Source organism: Panthera pardus, unplaced genomic scaffold (genome assembly GCF_024362965.1).
Source record: "Panthera pardus isolate Hobbes unplaced genomic scaffold, ASM2436296v1 HiC_scaffold_20, whole genome shotgun sequence".
NCBI classification, from domain to species: domain Eukaryota; kingdom Metazoa; phylum Chordata; class Mammalia; order Carnivora; family Felidae; genus Panthera; species Panthera pardus.
The window spans coordinates 66,621,491-66,644,168 of NW_026526766.1; the positions used below are offsets into that span (position 1 = coordinate 66,621,491).

Below are 22,678 nucleotides of genomic sequence, written 5' to 3' on the forward strand. Positions count from 1 at the left end.
CAAATCTTTTCAGGCTCTTCAGGAGAGTACTCTAATATTTATCATAGGTTAGGGAAGAAAGGTTATTGATATCTTGGAGTTAAGGAGGCATATTTTTTTCCTAGTTATAGTACAGTATTGGTTTTAGGAGTAGAATTTAGTGATTCATCAGTTACATAGAATGCCTAGAGCTCATCCCAAGTGCCCTCCTTTTTTTTTTTTAATTTAAAAAAAAATTTCTTTTTTTAACATTTATTGATTTTTGAGACAGAGAGAGACAAAGCATGAGCAGGGGAGGGTCAGAGAGAGAGAGGGAGACACAGAATCTGAAACAGTCTCCAGGCTCTGAGCTGTCAGCACAGAGCCTGATGCGGGGCTTGAACCCACGAACCGCGAGATCATGACCTGAACCGAAGTCGGATGCTTAACCAGCTGAGCCACCCAGTCACCTCCCAAGTGCCCTCCTTAATGCCCATCACCCATTTAGCCCATCCCTCTTTCCACCTCCCCTCCAGAAGCTCTCAGTTTGTTCTCTATAGTTAAGAGTTTCTTATGGTTTGCATCCCTCTCTGTTTTTATCGTATTTTATTTTTCCTTCCTTTCCCCATGTTCATCTGTTTTGTTTCTTAAATTCCACATATGAGTGAAATCATATGGTATTTGTCTTTCTCTGATGGGCTTATTTCATTTAGCATAGTTCCATCTACCTTGTTGCAAATGGCAAGATTTCATTCTTTTTGATATTATATTCCATTGTGTATGTGTGTGTGTGTGTGTGTGTGTGTGTGTGTGTATACATATATATCTTCATTCATCAGTCAGTGGGTATTTGGGCTCTTTTCATAATTTGGCTGTTGTTGATAGTGCTGCTATAAACATTGGGGTACATCTGCCCCTTGGAATCAGTATTTTTGTATCCTTTGGATAAATACCTAGTAGTGTAATTGCTGGGTTATAGGGTAGCTCTATTTTTAACTTTTTGAGAAACCTCCACACTGTTTTCCAGAGTGGCTATACCAGTTTTCATTCCCACCCACAGTGAAGGAGGCCTACTTTTGACCATTTCTAGGGCCTCGCCACAGAATTCCTTTTGGCCCTAGCTGGTTAGACAAGTTTAGCCTTTCTATGATCTCCCAAATGAGGTCTGAATAATCCAGTTATTTGATAGCATTGAAGATAAGGAATTTGTATATCTATTGGGTCAGCTAAAACTCCATAGATGGGTGGAGTTGACTCTTCAGATTCTAGAACAACCCTCTAGATCTTTGAAATACAAACTCTTACAGGCCTTTGAAATACAAACTCTTGTGTGATGACCTTGTGAGCAATTTCTGTGAGCTCCACCTTTCAAGCAATTGGCTGGCAGTTTACATCACAAAGGGTATCTCTAGGACCCCCTATAGAATGTCAGTTGTTCATTGTTTTTTTGTTTTTTTTTTTTACTGCACCAACCTAGACAATCTGATTATAATTATGTGTGCTCATTCAATCTGTATTTATTGATTACATGTTATATACAGGGCACTTTGCAGGAATACAGAGATAAATGGAACACAGGTCCTACTCTCAAGGAACTCATAATTTGGTAGAAGTGGCAACAGCATTAATTCTTAAGTTTGGGGCCTAGATAATCCTGAGTTTGACTCCTTATTTGGTTGTTTGTCTTTTTTTTTTTTTTTTTTTTTCTTATGAAAAAATCTATTTATTTAGCAAATAGTAATTAGTACATTGGGTTTCTTTTTTTTTTTTTTTTACTTAATATATGAAACTTACTGTCAAATTGGTTTCCATACAACACCCAGTGCTCATCCCAAAAGGTGCCCTCCTCAATACCCATCACCCACCCTCCCCTCCCTCCCACCCCCCATCAACCCTCAGTTTGTTCTCAGTCTTAACAGCAAGTCACTTAACTTCTTTAAGCCTCAGTTTCTTTAAATGGGGCTACTGGCAGCTTTACTGGTTGAGATAATGTATGTAATGCATCTCAGTGTTTGATATATGGTAGGTGCTCAGCAAATGGTAGCTATGAATAGTGCACACATTCTAGTCCTTTCAAGGTTTACATTGCTGCCTGATAAATAAAATTGGATTTAATTATTACAGGTTTCTCATTGATCATTTTTTTCATAAATGAGTTATCTGGAGCCCAGATATGTTAAGCTTCTTGCTGAAGATTGCCAAATTCAGGTCCCAAAACTTGTGTCCTCACTCATAGAGCTAGTCGCACATGTAAATACAAGTATGTTCAAACAAAATACCATAACATTGATAAGATACGAGATAGATAAGATGGCTCATTTTGAATCACAATAGAAAATTATAAAATATTGCTGCCTCAGTGGAAGGAAGACAAAGCCCATGAACTGTGTTTGTATAAAGCACTGGGTAAACCAAACCTTAGTAATGTCCTTGACTTAGAACCATAAGCAGCACCCAGTGCCTGCAGGATTCAGCTACTCTTACTACCTAGAAAGCCCCTTACGGGGTTCTGTGCTAGGATATCTTACTTTGCATTGTATGTACTTTTTTGCCCCTTATGACTATATTTATGTGTACACACATGCACACACACACTTGGCACTGAATGGGGAAGGAGTCAAAACAGAAAAGACAAGAAGCCTCCAAGTGGCACTGGCACAGAGGAGGAGGAGGGACAAAGGAGCGTTTGTCCCTACTCTGGCTCCCACCAGCAACCTCCTAATAGGAGGTGAACCTGAAGTTGGAAGAACAGGAAGTGCTTACTCTTTTAAAGGAAAGTGTCAAAAGACAGTCATTTCTCTTTAAAAAAGCCTCTTCCCTCTACTCTCTGCCCACTGCCAAAAGCCTGATCCCCTGAGCTGGCTGTCCTTAAGGCTGGGGCAGGACAAGATGGTGGGGAGTGGCGTAAGACCAAAGATCTGAAGTACCCAGGCCCAGAAGGGCTTATACGGAGTGGCTGCTGGGCTCAGGGGGTGATCCCCTCTGTGGTCCAACTAGTCCTGCCCGCGGGCAAATTTGGCCAGCTTGTTGAGCTCCTGGAACTGTCTGTCTGTCTTATGGCTGAGCAGTGAGCTGCAAAGTGTGTTTGGTTAGAAGGTCAGGAGGGAGTTGGAAGGGGAGTTTGGATTTCAAGTTTGGCAATAGTTATTCACAGTGAACAATTTCATATGCCATTATTAGAAATGGAAATTAATCTTGTAGCCATTTAGATCAGGCAACAAAGGTTTTTGAAATTTTTGAGTTGGTCAGTTGCTTGCTATAATCATCTAAGAATCATGATTTTTAAAAACTCTCCTTTGACTACTGGCTAGTTCCCTTATATTCTGAATGATAATGTGCGGATCATTGCTGGAGGAAGAATATTCTATCTGATAATCTGACCTAGTGTGTAAACTTTGATAAATGCTATTGTTCCCTTCTTCCGATCCTTTCCCCCACATCCCCCGCCCCCATGACCACCATTGTTCAGGAGAATATGAAAGAATTTCTTCCATTAGAATTGAGGGATATTTAAAAAATACTTCTATTTATCCCCAGGCTTTACACTCTATAGGTTTTGTGGCCAAGCAGTTTGGCTAATTAATAAGCAAAGTTTTCCCACTGTGTCAGATTGTATTTATGAGTCCTATGCACTAAGAACTTCAGTGACTTGGGAGTAAGTAAGAGAGCAGTGCATCTACTATAAGGAAAGGCACTGAGATGCAAAAGGGGAATCTGCCTGGAGTGTTGGTGAATTTACCATGGTTAGTGTTTCTGATCCTTAAGATTACAAATTTATAAACAATTGAAAAAGATCAATTATTGAAAACTCAAACAGTTTTTGTAAGTATTACTGTTTGATTCTCTGTAGGCATGATTAATGATCATGCTGGATTAAGAATTCTTTTTTGGGGGCACCTGGGTGGCTCAGTCAGTTAGGTGTCCAACTTCGGCTCAGTTCATGGTCTCATGTTTCGTGATTTTGAGCCCCACATCGGGCTCCATGCTGACAGTGCAGTGCAGAGCCTGCTTGGGATTCTCTCTCTCCGTCTCCCTCTGCCCCTCTCCCACTCACTCTTTCTGTCACTCTCAAAATGAATAAACTTAAAAAAAAAATAATTGTTTTTTGGTTTCTGTAAGAAATGGATTGTTGGATATTCTTTCAAAAAATGAAAGGATTTTTCCTTATATCTTCACCTCCTATATGCTAAATACTTTCTCTTTAATGACATATCCCTTATTTTAACTCATTTATCAGTGGTGTTCAATAGCCACAAGACCTTTTCTACCCCTCCTTTTCGGCATCTGATTCCATCTTTCCATTTATTTATTCATTTCATTTACATTTTTACTCAATCCTATAGGAATATCTTTAGCCTTTAAAAAGAAAAACAGCTTGATTTGATATAGCATTTCTTTTAGAACATTTGGTCATCTATTTGTCAAATGTTTGTTGAGTACTTACTATGTGCCCAAGTACAGTACTAGGCTATGAGGTGAAATGAGAGTCAAGTGTAATCCTTGCTGTCTAGGAAGTCAGAAACTGGGGAAATTTGGGGTTGAAGAGGAGAGAAGTTAAGAAACATATAAAGAGACATATAAGCAAATGACAATATGTTACTTCTTTAAAGCACATCTCATAAACCTTGTTCTGCCTACTTTACTAGTTATAGTTTAAGAACTCTTCTTTAGTCTCTAGCTTTTGTAATCCTCTCTGTACAGCTGTCCCAGTTATTTTTTTAAAATATCTGATCAAGTTATTCTCTGCATAGCATACCTATGGAGTAAGATACAGATTTCTTACCATGGTATGGTAGATAGTCTCTGTTTGCCCTTCCAGATCTTGTCTTTAATAGTCTGCGTCTCGGGGAGCTGACCTCAATGGACTGCATTAGGTGAGCTCCCTTCTCTTTTCTAGTTGGAGGTCAGCCAAGGGGAAACATCATCTGGAGATTGAAGACCTGGAGGAAAGAGAGGTCATGTTATTTATTCTTTGGGTTCTCTATTTGTAGGATCATTGCTTGATAGGGACTATATTCCTCCTTTACAGCTATGGTTGTAGCCACTGGTTGCCAGTAACTGTACCTCACCAGAGGTAGATTAACCATTAAGATAAATGAAATTTATTTGTTTATTTTTTTTTAATGTTTTCTTTCTTTATTTTTGAGAGAGAGAGTGAGTGTGCACGTGAGAGGAGGGTGAGGGGCAGAGAGAGAGGGCGAGAGAGAATCCTGAGCACGGAGCCTGATGCAGGGCTTGATTTCATGAAGGGTGAGATAGATCATGACCTGAGCTGAAATCAAGAGTCGGATGCTTAACTGACTGAGCCACCCAGGTGCCCCAGATAGATGAGATTTAAACTACAGGGCCCCTCACTTCCAAAGGCCCTTGAAGGAGGCTTAGGAATATGTTATAAAGCTATATATTTTGGTAAAGTTTGCAAAATATATTTTTGCATTCTGTTTATTAAAAAGGACCACCAAAATTGTATAATTGTCAGCCCCTATAAAACTGTATCCTCCTATGTCCTTATCCTTGACCCTTCAAGCTTAGGTAAGTGCAAAGTTTGTAGGGAATGAATATCTGCTGAATAACCCACTTAGGAAGGTTATGATTGAATATTTAATGAGTGAAATAATATTTTGAGTTGGTTTTATAAAATGAGTGTAAATCCTCCAGGTATAGAAAGATGGGAAGGCCATTATAATAGACAAAACAGGAGTGCCTGGGTTGCTCAGTTGGTTAAGCGTCTGACCCTTGATTTTGGCTCAGGTCACGATCTCACAGTTTCATGAATTAGAGCCCTACATCGGGCTCTGCGCTGATCCTGCAGAGCCTGCTTGGGACTTCCTCCCTCCCTCTCTCTCGCTCGCTCTCTGTCTACCCCTCCCCTACTTGTGCTCTCTCTCAAAATAAATAAACTTTAAAAATTATTTAAAAAATAGAGGAAACAGCATATTTGAAAAGAATGAGCTCTGTGGATATCTAGAAGAGGAGCATGCTACCTAGAGACCAAAGGAAGCATGAAAGTCCCAAGTCCCAAGGCAGGAACATGTCTGGCAGTTTTAAGAACAGCAAAAAGATCAATGTGGCTATAGAGGAGTGAGAGTGGGGAAGAATAGTAAGTAAAGTCAGAGAGTTTATATTGTTTAGGGCCTTGTAAACCATAAAGACTTTTGCCTTTGTTCTGAGTGAGATTGTGAACCATAGGAAAGTTTGAGCTGATATGTGACATGATCTGATTTTTTTAAAAAAGGTAGTAGAATGGATGCTCTGTTGAGAATAGATTGTAGGGCAAGAGCTAAAGCAGACTAGGTAGAAGTCTATTCTAATAATTTATACAGGATGGTGATGGCTTGGACAAGGGAACTAGTGGTAGAAAGTAGAGCTACCAGATTTTGTTCATGGGCTAGATGTGGGGTATAAGAGACATAAAAGAGTCAGGGATAACTTTAGTATTTGGGGCCTAGATAATTGGAAAGGGGAAGTTGCTGTTTACTGAGATGAGAAGCAAGCTTGAGGGATGGTTAGAGATCTGGAGCTTTTTCCAGACATGTTAAGTTTCAGATGACTATTTGACATCCAAATGAAGAAGGTGAGTAGATAGTTGAATATATGTTTGGAGTTCAAAGGACTGGTGTGGTTGAGAATATAAATTGAGAGTGGTAAGCATACAGATGGTATTTAAAGCCATTAGAATAGATGAGGTACCAAGAAAGTGAAGGTAGAGTAAAAAGAGGGAGAAAAGTCTCATGATCTGAGTTTTGGGGGTCCCTCATACATCAGGGAGGTGGAAGAACTAGCAAAGAACAAGAAGGAGCAGCCAGAGAGAAATAGGAAAACCAGAAGCATGGGATTCGGAGAGCCATGCAACTAAAGTGTTTGAGACACAAATGGTCAACAATTCTTGATAGATCGAATAAGACAAGGAGTAATAATAATTGACCATTGGATTTAGCAACATGGAGGTCATTGGTGATCTTGATGAATAGTTGGCAGAGTGAATTTAAGCTCAAGAGCTTATAAGAGGAGAGGAATCGGATGCAATAAGAACAGACAGCCCATTAGGGATTTTGCTTAAGGGGGGAAAATTGTTAGTTGGGAAAATTGTTAATTGTTAGGGGGGAAAATTGTTAGTTGCATACAGTGGGTATGCAAGAGAGTTATTGCTTGTTTGTTTTAAGATAGAAATAATATCGTGTTTGTATACTGATGGGAATGATCCAGCAGAGAAAACAAACAGCTCAGAAATTCAGTCTAATTAACTCATGGAGGGCTATAATGAGTAACAAGGGCTATGTTATAGAGTTTGCAGTCTCTTTTCAAGGATGAAGATTACAGAGGTGTCTCTTTGTAGTTTGTTCTCAAATATCTCTTGCTATTAAAATGTTATTGTCTAAGTTGCAGAGCTTATGAGGAGAGACCACTTCTGGCTTTACCTTGATTACTCAGTATCTCTCTTCCTCTTTTCTGTTCTCCTTCCCTCCATTTAGCAAACCATAATTAAGTATTTAGTCATTACCAAGCACTGTGCTAGGCACTGGCAATATAAAGAAGGATTGGACTTGGTCCCTGCCCTTGAGTTTGCAGTTTAGTGGGGAGATGAGTCTCCTTTTAATTTTTTTGAGTGTGATGAGTTTTGTTTTTTGTGTTTTGTTTTGTTTTGTTTTGTTTTGAGAGAGAGAGTGTGTGTTGTGGGGGTGGGAAGGGGTAGAGAGAGAGGGAGACAGAGAATCCCAAGTGGTCTCTGTGCTGACAGCATCGAGCCCGATGCAGGGCTCAAACTCATGCACCATGAGATCATGACCTGAGCTGAAGTTGGACACTCAACCCACTGAGCCCCTGGTGCCACAAGTCTCCTTTTTAGAAACTTGGGGCATATTTCATTTGTTGGGTAAGGCTATTCTTCTTGTTCTTTAGTATCCTCCCATCTGTCTTCTAGTAAAGAACACATTCAAGGCATAAGAAACTTCTTTGGATCTTCTTTGAGCTTGAAACATTCTTCCCATTGTCTCTAGACCATCAGACATTCTTTTTTCCTGTTACTTTCAAAGTATTTTGGGGCTTATCAGATGAAAACTGATAATTCTTTCTTCCTTCTGATTCTCTAGACCTGACTTTTTTTTTTTAATTGGAGTACAGTTCACACACAATGTTACATTAGTTTCAGATATACAACATAGTGATTCAACAGTTATGCTGTGGTTACCACAAGTGTAGCTACCACCTCTCATACGACAGTATTACAGTACCATTGACTGTATTCTCTATGTATATTTTATCCCCATGGCTTACCCATTCCATAGCTAGGAGCCTATATCTCCCACTCCCTTTAACTCATCTTGCCCATCCCCCTCACTCTCTCCCCTCTGGCAACCACCAGCTTGTTCCCTGTATGCCAAGTAAAATAAGACAGAGAAAGATAGCTTTGAATTTATTAAAATGTTTTTTTGTTATCTTCTTAGAATGGAGCTGGTGTATCAAAATCTAAGGGAAACCGAATTGGATTTGATAGCACACAGTGGGTATGTAAGATAAGTATGAAATTCCTCATTTACAATGTTCTTTTAGTTCATTTGTGTATGTACTCAATAAGGATTTGTTGAATGATGACAATGATAATAACTACCTTGGTGGACAGTAGGAGTAGGTGTTGGAGGGGAAGAGGTAGGCCCTGTGTCAAGTACTTTACATGCAGTATCTCATGTAGTCCTTATGGAAACTCCATGAAGTCAGTACGTATTGTTATCCTCAGTTCACTTAGAGGGTTTAAGGTTAGTTGGCTAATAAATGGCTGGCTGAGTGCAGATTCTGTTTGCCTTCAAAATCCTCACTCACTGAACTTTGGTGCATCCCCAAATGAAAAAATATATGAATCAGAATTGAACTATGAATAAGGGAAGACAATGATTAGGAATTAAAATCTATTCAACATGTTTCCTTTTCTTTTTTTTTTTTTTTTGTTTTTTTTAATATGAAATTTATTGTCAAATTGGTTTCCATACAATATCCAGTGCTCATCCCAACAGGTGTCCTTCTCAATGCCCATCACCCACTTTCCCCTCCCTCCCACCCCCCATCAATCCTCAGTTTATTCTCACTTTTTAAGAGTCTCTTATGGTTTGGCTTCCTCCCTCTTTAACTTTTTTTTTCCTTCCCCTCCCCCATGGTCTTAAGTTTCTCAGGATCCACATAAGAGTGAAAACATATGATATCTGTCTTTCTCTGTATGACTTACTTCACTTAGCATAACACTCTCCAGTTCCATCCACATTGCTACAAAAGGCCATATTTCATTCTTTCTCATTGCCACGTAGTATTCCATTGTGTATATAAACCACAATTTCTTTATCCATTCATCAGTTGTTGGACATTTAGGCTCTTTCCATAATTTGGCTATTGTTGAGAGTGCTGCTATAAACATTGGGGTACAAGTGCCCCTATGCATCAGTACTCCTGTATCCCTTGGGTAAATTCCTAGTAGTGCTATTGCTGGGTCATAGGGTAGGTCTATTTTTAATTTTTTGAGGAACTTCCACACTTTTCCAGAGTGGCTGCACCAGTTTGCATTCCTACCAACAGTGCAAGAGGGTTCCCATTTCTCCACATCCTTTATAGCATCTATAGTCTCCTGATTTGTTCATTTTAGCCACTCTGACTGGCGTGAGGTGATATCTCCATGTGGTTTTAATTTGTATTTCCCTGATGAAGAGTGACGTTGAGCATCTTTTCATGTGCGTGTTGGCCATCCGGATGTCTTCTTTGGAGAATTGTCTATTCATGTTTAACATGTTTTCTCTTAAAGATAAGGAAAACTAGCAATATGTACAGTGTGTCCCTGTTTGGGTTTATAAATTTCAGAGCCAAACATTTACAAAATATGTTTTCTTACCTTTTTGTTAACCAAATTTAGAATGAAAAACAATGTTAGGTTACTTGTTACTAATAAAAAATTACATTTAACCTATTAGTATACATTTTGGATATGACCAGTTATTTCTTGTCGATGCACTTCAGTCTTTGGTTTCTCCTTTTTTTTTTTTTTTTTAGAAGTATGCATTTCTCTTCTTGCCACATTTTAAGTTTATTTATTTATTTTTGAGAGAGAAAGAGAGAGTGTGGGGCATGGGGCCAGAGAGAGGAGACAGAGAATCCCAAGCAGACTCTGCGTCATCAGCACAGAGCCTGATGTGGGGCTCAAACCCACAAACTATGACATCATGACCTGAGCCGAAGTCAAGAATCAGACGCTTAACCAACTAAGCCACCCAGGCTCAGCACCCTTAGTCTTTGGCTTCTCTTTAACCAGAGACATGAAGCTTCAGATTGGAAGTGGGTTTTCAAAATTATGAAGCAGCAATAAAGGTGATAATTTTAGGTCATTGCTGGCACCAGTTGGCTTTGAACTACTGTGTAACAGGTAAGTCTGGGATATCCTATGCCAGGCTCCTCAACTGTGAAGTATTAGGGTAAACTTTTAATTTATATAAAATAGCAGATGTTTTGCTCTGTGAACTTAGGGTAGTCTGAAGGCAATGGAAAGACCCAACTTTTTCATTCAGGGAAGGATCCTTGAGGTGGGAGAAAAGAATGGATTTTTTTTTTTAAGGGTTTACTTTCAGGGTGCCTGGGTGGCTCAGTTGGTTAAGTGTCTGACTCTTGATTTTGGCTCAGGTCATGGTCTCATGATTGTGTGATCGAGCCCCCATGTCAGGCTCAGCAGTGGGGATTCTTTCTCTCCCTCACTCTCTGCTCCTTCCCCATTCATGCTTTCTTTCTGTCTCTCAAAATAAATAAATGAACTTAAAAAAAAATGGGTTTACTTTCAAGATCAGTGAACAAAAATTAAAGAGCAGCTCATTACATCCAATGGGTTGTCTGTTAATTACATTGCATGGTACTAAGAATCACTCTTAGACATTTGCAGCATCACGTTAAAGGGGAGAAGTAATAAAACACTTTCGTTCTAGTATTTTAGAAGGAAGGAGTAATGCCCCCAATTTCGAACCCGAGAGACCACCAAGGAGCCGATACCGATGCAAATGCACAAGGGTTTATTTGCAAGCTCGAGCTTGGGCCCAAGTATACCTGACACAGCGGAGCGGGGACTTGGACCCCTAGGTTAAAAGGGGTAACAGTTTTATAGGGGCCAGTGGCCAATGAGATTGTAACACACACAGAAAGTTGCATAGTCATGTCCGTCCACACGCAGGTGGCCAGTTGAATTACAATTTACCCTATAGTAACTGTTTGAACTAGCCTATCACTCTGGCCAGAATTGGCACGCAAGTTGGGTGGGCAAAAGGCGGGGTTTACATTCTTTGGCGGTTAGGGGTTCCGCATTCCTATGTGAGCCGGTTTCCAGTAAGGGTGTGCTCACCGGCTTGACTAGGGTGGGGGTTATACTTGAGATGGTGGGTGTAGCACAAAATGGAGTTAGTCTTGCTCTGCTTGTCCAGGGGTAGGGGATTTTTGTTAAATTCCTTGGGTCCCACAGAAGGAAAGGCAAAATCTGATCAATAATGTGATACCGAGCCCTGACAAAATTTTAGAATGAGTTATTAAACAGATGCCTTGAGAGCACTTAGGAAATGAAATGATGATTATAAGGAGCCAGCCTTTCACTAAGAACGGGTCCCACCAAGCCCTTCTAGATGAACAGGCTATTAGAGTGTCAGTGTACCCTGTTTTCAACAAGACATTTTTCTTTCTTGTAAACAAAATGAATTACTGAAGGCCAGATGATAATAGTCATGTTGATTTAAAATTAATTGGCTTTTCAAAGCATAAGAGACTGTTAAAAACTGAGAACAAACTGAGGGTTGATGGGGGGTGGGAGGGAGGGCAGGGTGGGTGATGGGTATTGAGGAGGGCACCTTTTGGGATGAGCACTGGGTGTTGTATGGAAACCAATTTGACAGTAAATTTCATATATTAAAAAATAAAAATAAAATAAAATAAAAATAAATAAATAAATAAATAAAATTAATTGGCTTTAGAGTCAGTTGGACATCTGTTTCCAGGGATTACATTGATAACAATCTGGAAGGCATATTTAGAAGGTGAATTACAGAATTTCTCCTAGACCCTGCCCTAATCTATATTTATATCAATAATTATAATGAAGCCATTAACGTGTTCATCATGTTTGCATTTAACACTAAGCTGAATGAGATTTATTCAACAAACATTTAATAAGCACCTTATGTGTGCCAGTGTCGGTCATTTCATCATCTTTCTTCCAGAATCATTTCTTTTATTCTCCTGGTATAAAGCACAGAAAGCAACAACCATAAAAGAAAAATAAATTGATAAGTTAGCATATCAAAATCTAAGACTTCTACTCCTCAAAAGACACATTAAGAAAATGAATAGAAATGCCACAGAGTAGGAAATATTTGCAAAACATGTATCTGACACAAGATGGGTATCAAGAATTAATAAAGAACTCCTAAACTCAAAAACAGATACTTTTGTTCATACTCTTTATCAAATTGAGAAAGTATCCTAGTCCTAGTTCACTGACAGGTTTTAATCACTGATTAAAATAGGTATTGAATTTTGTTAAATACTTTTTCTGTATTGAAATTCTCATAGGGTTTTCCCCCTTTGTTGTGTTGATGTAGTAAATTTCATTGATTGATTTTCAAATGCTAAACTGACCTTTCATTTCTGGGATAAACTCTACTTGGTCAGGATATTTACTCTTTTTTTTTTTTTTTGGCCTTTTTTTAAATAAAACTACTGGAATTGATTTTGTAGTATGTTGTTAAGTATAATTGCATCTATGTTCATGTGGGATGGTGGTCTATAATTTTTTTTGTAATGTTTTTGTCAGGTTTTATTATCAGGATTACACTGGCCTCATACAATGAGTTAGGAAGGATTCCTCCCTGCTTAGTTTTCTGAAAGAGTTTTTGTAGAATTGGTATTATTCCTTAAATCTTTGAGAGAATTCACCTGTGAACCATCTGAGTCTGGAGTTTTTACTTCTTGGTGCTATTGTTTGATGGCAGTGTAAATAAATAAATAAATAAATAAATAAATAAATAAATAAATAAAATATATACGAATATATAACAAATATATGTCAATATGTAACAAATATATATAAAAATTCAATTTTGTTCAAAGGTATAGGGCAATTCAGATTTCCTGTTTCATCTTGTGGTAATTTGTTAATTGTGTTTCTAAAGACATTTGTTAATTTCATCTAAGTTATTGAATCTTCTGGCATAAAGTTGTTTTTCTAACTGACTTTTTACTTATAGATGTTTCTCCCACTAAGAGATAATAAACTCTAGAGCAAAGATTATTGTAGTCTTGGTATTTGCATACTCTGCCTTAAAAACAAGTGGTAAGAGACTTATTCCTAGCTTTATCTCATTTTTTTTCCTATCCTTAAAAGTCTTAATATCGTTATTTATTTATTATCTTATTTATGTTTTCGCATATTTCTTCAGATTTGGGGAATAAGAGTTTACCCTTAATTCTATGAGGCACCTTTCTGATGGGCATACATCCCTTTGAAATCCTTGTTACTTCCATTAAAGTATGCTTTTAAGCAATGCTGTTATTCTATCGATCTTTGCTGCCCTTGGTGCTACTTACTCTTGAGTGTGATTATTGTGTTTCCCTTGTAATTTTGAAATTTGTTTTTTCAGTAGGGGACTCTACTCATTGCCCAAAAGAATTCTATTTTAAAATATTACAATATTGGGGCACCTGGGTGGCTCAGTTGGTTAAGCATCCGACTTTGGCTCAGGTCATGATCTCATGATTGTGAGTTCAAGCCCCGCTTTGGGCTCTGTGCTGACAGCTCGGAGCCTGGAGCCTGCTTTGGATTCTGTGTCTCATTCTCTCTCTGCCCCTCCCTACTTGTGCCCTCTCTCTCTGTCTCTCAAAAATAAATAAATGTAAATTAAAAAAATTTTTAAAAATAAAATATTAAAATATTATTAGAAAATCAAACTATATATGGGAATAGTCAAGCAGGCAAGATATTTTAGTTTGACTCTTTTGCTTATAAGCATTATTAAACAGTATAACAAATATGAAGAAAAATGGTACATACGATTGATTTTGAATTTGAAAAGGTTGACATGACTGATTTTTAAAATCTGACAGATCTGGTATTTCCTCTTCCACTTTGGCTCAAAAAGTTGTAGCTAATACCAAGGGAATAATTTGTAAGCCCAAAGTTTCCATCTCAGATAGACTTCCTCTAATGAAGATTTTGTTATTCTTTTGATGTACAGTTACTTAGTAGCTGTTGCATACATTTTTATTAGAGAGTATTTTACCTTGCATTATACATATTTGTTCATGTTCCTCAGTCAATTGTGTACACCTTAAGAGCAGGGAACATGTATTATTTATTTGCTTATTTGTTGAATATAGTAATAAGCATGGTATCTATTGAGTAAACCTTCTATATATTCTTATAAAATTAATGAATAAAAATTTAATAAGGTAAATTGTTGTATTGGTTGAGAAGAATAAAGGGGATTCTTTTCTTCTCAAACAGCGTGCAGTTAAAAAATTTGTTATGCTAACATCCAGCCAAAATGTACCAGTGTTCCTTATCGATCCTTTGATTCTGGAATTGATTAATAAAGACTTTGAACAAGTCAAAAATATTTCTCATGGCTCCACTTCAGAATGCAAGTTTTTCTGTGTTCCAAGAGACTTTACTGCATTTGCACTGCGGTATCACCTGTGGAAGAATGAGGTAAGATGATTTGCTTTCAGATAACAGACTGTGTCTTTTACAAAATAGTATGGGATTAAACCAGTTAAAATGTAAAACATTTCAAAAAAATCTTTAAAACTTTTCATAAATTGTATTGGGAGTATTTTCAGCTATAAGTAACAGGAGACAATAATGTCCTAAGCAAATAGGCGGCTTATTTTTCTTGTGTAACAAGACTTTGAAAGATTGGTGCTGTTGACATTAGTTCAGCTGCCCACTATGTCAGGGCTGGCATTATTGAAGTTCTTTCTTCATTTTTCTCATCATTGCAAGACAGCTGTCCTGGTTCTGAGGCATCATATCCATGTTCAAGGCAGTAAGATGAGAGGAAAGGATGGTGATGCAATGCGTCCTTTGAAGCAAAAATTTTCTCAGAAGCATCTGGTAAACAGCTTCCAGCTCATTGTTCAGAACTAGACTCATATGTCTTCTTGTTGTGAAGGAGGCTAAAAAGAGCTATTTAGCACTTCCATCAGTGTAGGCAGGCAAGTAGAAAGGGATTTGGTGATGAACTTTCAGTATCTGCTAAATAAGGTATACATGAAGGCAATATCACTAGTCTACAGCACTGTTCTTTCCTCTTTGTAAGTGTGCAGTATGGTTTGATACTCAAATGGAGTGTGCTTCTTAAGCGTATCCAAAAAATTCAAGCTTCTGTTTTCATCCTGCTTAGTGGTTACAAGGCAAAAGTCAACCAAACATGCCAAAAATCTGCTTCCTTCTTTATCTGCAATACCTCTAACCACCCAAGTTCACTGTTTTTCATTCTGAGGAATTATCCAAGTAAGAGTAAGAAAATTAGCACCAGATTAAATGAACTTAACTAGCTAGTCAGCCACCCATGGTAAGTGTGCACTAACTCTGCCGTGGGATCTGTTCAGTCGCCTTCAACCCGGATAGGTAGGCTTATGTCCCAGGACGACGGTGGGAAAGCAATGTAAGCTGCACGGTCTCTTGATTGCTCTGGGCTTTCCCACAGGGCCGCCGAGACTGAGCTCTGACTTTTTTCTGACCTGTGGTTCTTTCCAGGCAATGATGCCAGTGATGAAACAGATGAAGTGTCCACATAAGTACCTGATTTTTGCTGGCATGTTTTTTTTTTCTTTCTTCCCAGTTTTATAGTTTGAAAATACTTAAACTTATGGAAAAGTTAGGATGTGGTATTTTCAATTTAATATTTATTTTTAATTAGACTACTGTGTTAAAAGTCAGATGGTGATGCAGAACTCATAAGGAAGAAGAGCAGTCTGCTCTTCTCTCTTCACCCCTTACTTCCCCTTGTAGAGTCAACCACTTTCACCTCTTTCTACCTGCTTTATCTTCTCATTTACAGATGAAATTTTCTGCTTCTGCTTTTTTAAATACTTCCTACTTACGTTATGAATAATAAGAACTTAACTGATGATCTCTTCTGCCTCCATTTACACGCACATACACACTCTCTTCTCCCATCATCATTAATCACATTTTGTAGTTAAATTAGTAGTCAGTGTTGACCTTATGAATGTATAATCACCTAGATGCTACCTAGTTTAATCTCATCATATTCCTTATACAACTTTCTTCTCCTGTTTTGTTTGCTGGTTTTCTGTGTATCAATAACCTATGTATAAACTCTGTAACAGAAACATAAAACTATGTTTTATAATCCAACACATCAGGTAATCTCTCAGTTCCATTTCTTTTCCCTTAGAGACATCCCTTCCAGAGCTTTTGCTCATTTTGCCTTACTACAGACTGATGTGCTGCGCATATATTGTTCTGTAAACCCCTTCACAACATTTTAGGAATTCCTTTCTGAGAACGGATGAATGGGAGGCTGAAACCTTGCATATCTGAAAATGTTTCTTTTTTACTTGCATGTTTGATTTCTAATTTGACTTATGCAGCAGTTAGCTTCTGCTGTGTAACCAATCACACTAAAGTTAGTGGCTTAAACAACAATCATTTGTGTCATTTCATGATTCTGTGACAGTGATTTGGGTAGCATTTAGCTGGGCAGCTCTTCTAGTCTCAGCTAAGCTCAACTTCCAGTCAGCTAGGCAGCTCTGCTTCTTCAGGACGGCTGGCTGGCAGATGGGGCAGTGGAGTCCCTGGACCTCGTGTCTCTTTCATCATCCAGGCTAGTCTGAGAAAGCAAAAGCATGAAAGGTTTCTAGATATTGTTAAAATATTAACATTTCTTATCCATGAACATAAATATACCTCGTTTAATTCAAGTGTCCTTTGATGAGCTTTGTTAGAATATTGTAATTTTTCTTACAGATTTTGCACATTAAAAAAAATTTTTTTTTAATGTTTATTTATTTTTGAGAGAGAGACAGAGACAGAGGTTGAGTGGGTAGGGGCAGAGAGAGAGGGAGATACAGAATCTGAAGCAGGTTCCAGGCTCTGAGCTGTCAGCACAGAGCCTGGCCCGGGGCTCAAACTCACGAACCGGGAGATCATGACCTGAGTTGAAGTCAGATGCTTAACTGACTGAGCCATCCAGGCGCCCTGGATTTTGCACATTTCTGATAAGATTTACTCCTTGCTATCTCATAGTTTTGTGTGGGGTGGGGACGGTGTGTGGGTAATGTGGATATTTTTCCTCTTCCTTTTCCAATTCATTACTATAGGTAGATGGAAATGCTGCATCCTATTTCCCAGCTACTGTTCTGAACTCTGCACTCTACAGATAAAGTCCAAAGTCTCTTCCTCCCATTCTCCCTTTCTCACCCCCTTTCCCACCTTCTCTTTCCTTTTCTCTCTTTGAATGCGATTGGTTGTATTTTCTGCATAAAAAGGCAATTTAGTCTCTTCCTTTCTAACCCTTACACCTAATTTCTTTTTCTTGTGTTATTGATTTAGGTAGTTATTGATTTAGATAGGAACCCCTCCAGGATAGTATTGAATAAAAGTGTTCTTTCTTTCTGAAAGAAAGAATTTTTTATTTCTTGGCTGTTGGACCTCTAGAATTGACTCTCTCATTTTCTTATCTTTGCTGTATGATTGTTCATCTTTTTCTAACTGTTCTACTTTTAAACAAAATCTTTAACAATGCCATTGATTTTTATCATATTCTTGCTCAAAATTTTTATATTTTTAAAAAAGTTTTGTGTATGCTTGTTTCTTATAATAGCGTTCTTGTTTCATGGGTACAGTTTTGTCTTTTTTGCTCTGTAGATTGTCATGTTTTTTATTTTCTGTTTAGTTTTTTTGCCCCCTGCTACATTTTGTTTTTCTAAATCCCTTGTGGGTGTTTATTTTTTGTTATGGTTATTTGTTTTATTTGGTTTTCATGACACAGGCTTTCTGCAAGGTTAATTGCTCTTTGTTCAGTTCCAACTGAAAACCAGTTGGAAGCTTTTTGTTATGGCCGTGTTTCATAAACTGGTGACTTTCAGCATAAGGTTGGTAAGGCTATGCCAACCTTTTCACTGACTGACTCCTAAACGTCAGTATTTGTTAGCCATTCCTACTGGACTAGGAATCGACATAGAAAAAGACTACAAAGCTTATAAACCTTTTCTACAAAGAGTATTTTATAGTGTTCCTTTATTTTCCCCAAATGAGGTTTATAGAAATTATACCCTGCCTATATACATAATCCCCTAAATCAATATAATGTCTTAACTATAATATAAATTAGAAATAAAAGGAAAATGTGTATTTCAGCATATAAATGCTCAGTCATGACTACACTGGAAAACATAATGAAGTAATTCAGATGGTTGCACTTTTCGGTTAGATCATTGAATGCAAGTAGCTTCAAATATACAGTCATATTATGAATGATATTGTTAGTAATGTGGTTTTTTAAAATAGTGAGCAAGCTTCCAACAACAAAAAAGTAAAATTGTCTCCCCTTTAACATGGCTATTGTATTCCTGGGAAGTAGAGGTCTCAGATGATTACGATTAAGGTTTTCACTACGGGACTATCTGATAGAACATTTGAAATTACTCAGGACACAAGGCAGATTTTCATATTTTGGATTTTAGGGTGTCTAGTATTCTTGGCCTATGCCTCTAAATGCCAGTTGTGTCTTCCTCAATCATTATGGTAGTCAAAAATATGCCCACAATTTTTTTAAATGACTCTTGGATACAGTAACACTGGCTTTGAGGACCAGTACTTTAGAAGAAAGGAAATAAGCTACAATTGGCAACACTAATATGACCACAGTCAGTGGAAGAAGCAGAAGGTCAGCAGTACCCAGAATAAGCACACAGGTTCACGTTTGTCCTTTTATACATATGACATCACATAGAGCCTTCCCAAACCCTAAACCTCCCTCAACCTTCTCCCTGTCCTCCCTAAACCTTCTCCCAAAGGTTAGATCTAGAACACTAGATCTAATTATTGTAGACATAAGTTGCATGTAATTATTCCTTATTATTACCATGACAATAAAGTGAACAAACGACTGCCAAAGGCAACTGGAAGTAGATTTGTGCAGTACAGCCTTGACCTAGGCCTTTGCTCTGTTTGATCAGAGCAACTACTTTGTTCTGACTTTTCTCTCACGATTATAAGATAAGCCGTTTCAGAGTTCCTCCTATTTTGTCTGTCAGTCTTTCTTCCCACAACCCAGGGTCTGATTCCCCTTCAAGGTCTGGCTGGCCTTTTAAATTTTTCCTGGATTTACCAACTTATCATGCATTTCTTTCATCCTGCACCATGGATTCCGTCTCTGAATTGGCTACTCTCACTCTCAGTCAGTACTTTCCACCTCTTAGCAGACCAAATGAGAAAAGGAAAAAGAGGAGTGCCATAGTTGATCTAATATAGGGAGAATTAAGGTGAAATTGCATTAACGAGGGTAAGTTGCATTAGATGCTATTAAAAAACATCCCTAAAATCTCGTTGATTTAGCACAAGAAAGGAGTAATTGTCTTTACCTAAGTACAGTGTGGATATTCTTGGTCAGAGATATTTCTGGATGACTTTTCTCTAGAGATTTAGGGATATAGGCTGTTTCATTTGTGTAAACGGTTTTTCCACCTTGGAGTTCTTTGCTTCCCTAGATGCAGACGTAAGAGGGAACGCATGAAAGATTTTATGAAGATTGTAAAGCCAGGCTTGGAACTGTTATAGGATATTTCCTATATTTATATTCCTAAATATAGGATTTATATTTATTTATATTGCTAAATATAGGATTCCTATATCCTGTATTTCCTATAGGATATTTCCTAGTCAAATTCCTTTGACTAGGGCACAGTTTAGTTCTATATCCATAAAGGAGAGGACAGTTGTCATTGCTGTTAGCATTCTCTACCGAATTAACACTTCCTCTCGTATAAGAGTATAAACACTAGTAACAACAAATATCTATTGAGCACCTGCTGGGTACTAGTCACTCTGTTGATCCCTATGGTTGAGGAACTTGCAGTTTATTGATGGAGTTTAAACAATTAAAAAGCAGTATAATCAATACTACGATAGGGGTCTATGTCTGCTATAAGATCATGGGTGAGGATACAGCTAATCCAGATAGCATTCAACAGTAGTAAGTGATGTGAATAAAGTACTCTTGAAGAATGTTTATGAATGCTGTGGCTTTTAAGACAAACTTACAGACACAGCTCCTTAATTTAATAATGTTAAAATCTGATATTACCACCTAGAAGTTTGTTTTCCTTAACTGTAGACTAGGTATAATAATATCTTCCTTGATGACCTCAAGTAGATTCTGGGGGCATCAGATGAGATAATGAATGCGAATGAGCTTCATACACATTATATAAATAGAGACTAGAGAGGTAGTATTAAGAATGGAAAGGACCTTGGATTTGGTTGCATAAGACCTAAGTACTGGCAGTGGCTCTGCCTGTTATTGTTTTTTTTTTTTTTAAGGCTTCTATGAGTCTGTTTTTTAATCTATCATACCTATGCTACTTATTTTATACGATAGATGTCATGTAAATGCAATAATGTTTATTAAAGTTCCTTGGAAATTACAAAGCCTGCTATTAAAATCTCAGGTGTTCTCAATAATTTATGCTGCTTAATCATCCATAGCACTGGTTGTTGATCTTAGGACTAAAAATCTACCATATAGATTAATTTTACTACATGAGATTTATACTATAACTAATGATATTGGAAAATGCCTTCGTCTGTTTTCTGATGGTTTGCATCGTGATGGACTTCTATTATAGTAGCAGTTTAAGGCGTTGGGATACAAAGTATGAGAAGAAAGTACCACCCTTTTGAAGCACATTTGAAGATAGAAATTAATAGAAGTTAAATTGAAAATTACAAGTTTTATTTTAAGTGCTATCCTTACATTAACATTTGCCTTATAGATGCTAACCACAGAACACTAAAATGAGCATTCCCCCCAAGGAAGAAATTGATATTCATGTTCATAAAGGGTGTCTTTGAACATGTGTGCTGAGCTACGTAGTTTCCCTTTTTGATATTCTCCTTATTCTCCCACCACCACCTTCCCCACTTGCCACCCTTAGTTTGAAATCTTTGGGCAAAGAGGAGATTAGCAAAATATGTGTATGGCTTGACTCAGTGTAAGAATCCATTTAGTTTTGCTACTACCAGTGTTTGATTTTAAATATTTAAGCTTGATGTTTCTTTGGTTTTAGGAGGGCTGGTTTCGGACAGCTGAAAATATGGGCTTTCAGTGCCTAAAGGTTGAGAGCAAAGACCCCCGGCTGGATGGAATAGACTCACTTTCTGGAACCGAAATTCCCCTGCACTACATCTGCAGATTGGCTAATCATGCCATCCACTTGGTGGTCTTTCATGAGAGGAGTGGCAACTACCTCTGGCACGGCCATTTACGACTCAAAGGACGCGTGGACCGGAAATTTGTTCCTTTTCGAAAGTTACAGTTTGGCCGTTATCCTGGAGCTTTTGACAGGTAAATTCAGGAGGTAAAGGGGAGTTCTGAAACCTGTATTGTCCACTCATGAATTCTTACTCTTTTCCTACATTTTGTAATTAAACCTAACATGTAATTCACACAAAATCAGTTTTGAAATGTAAATACCCAACAGCAAGAAACTCATGCACATGCGTGCTAGGAAATACGCATGCGAAATACTAGAAACATTGTTTTTAATGCCCCCAGACTTTGTGTATTCATACCGTGAAGTATTGTAGAGCAGGGACATGAATGGATTAGTGCTCTGTGTAACAACGTAGATGAATCCCACAATGTTGAGTGACAGAAGCAATGTGTAAAATAATACAACTCTTGATTATATTCATAAAATGTGCAAACACAGGAGAAAGTATGTTCATGGATATATGCTTACATAGTAAAAATTGTCAAAAGGTACAAACTTCCAGTTATAAGATAAGTAAGTTCTGGGGATGTAATGGACATTGTGGTGACTATAGCTAACAGTGCTGCATTGTATATTTGACAGGTGCTGAGAGAGTAGATCTTAAAAAGTGGTAACTGAGGAAAATATGCTTGATGTTTAGCTTTTTTGCTTATGTCGTGTGTTTTTGAAGAGGCTGCCAGCTTTCTGGGTTAAGTCCTAATAAGAAATCCTCACTTTTGTTTTCAGGCCAGAGTTACAACAAATTACTGTTGATGGACTCGAAGTTCTCATCCCGAAAGATCCAGTGCACTTTCTAGAAGAAATACCACACTCTCGGTTTATTGAGTGTAGGTATAAGGAAGCTCGAGCATTTTTTCAGGTTAGAAGTAATCAAATATTGTACTTTTTAAATTAGAAGAGGTGTGTTTATTTTTAATGTTTCCAGGGAGGGGTAGGAAATGAAGGGACCTATAGTAAATAGGTAAGAAAACATCTTTTTTGATTCATTGTTTTTCTTCTAGATTGCTTTATTTGAATTTTTTTTTTTTTAAGGAGAGTAAACATTAACCGTAAGAAACGATTTCTCTCCTAGTTGAATGGTGTGATGTTTATGGAGACGTTATTTTATTGGGGTAGGCTCTGGTAGGTTTAGCACTGGCCTCTGCTTTCAGTTAGGATACCCCATAAACACTATCAAAGGTGGTGCATTCTTAAA

At 37.7% G+C, this 22,678-nt stretch overlaps 1 protein-coding gene across 4 annotated transcripts in view; it reads left to right on the forward strand.

Annotated features, from left to right (window-relative positions):
* FKTN (fukutin) overlaps nucleotides 1-22,678 on the forward strand; it is a 97,567-nt gene that overhangs the window by 14,662 nt on the left and 60,227 nt on the right. For all 4 annotated transcript variants that reach the window (XM_019454284.2, XM_019454286.2, XM_019454285.2 and 1 more), the window contains exons 3-6: nucleotides 8,403-8,462; nucleotides 14,465-14,668; nucleotides 21,277-21,554; nucleotides 22,210-22,342. In XM_019454284.2, coding sequence (XP_019309829.2) covers nucleotides 8,403-8,462; nucleotides 14,465-14,668; nucleotides 21,277-21,554; nucleotides 22,210-22,342 — 675 coding nt within the window. The remainder of the gene's footprint in view (nucleotides 1-8,402; nucleotides 8,463-14,464; nucleotides 14,669-21,276; nucleotides 21,555-22,209; nucleotides 22,343-22,678) is intronic.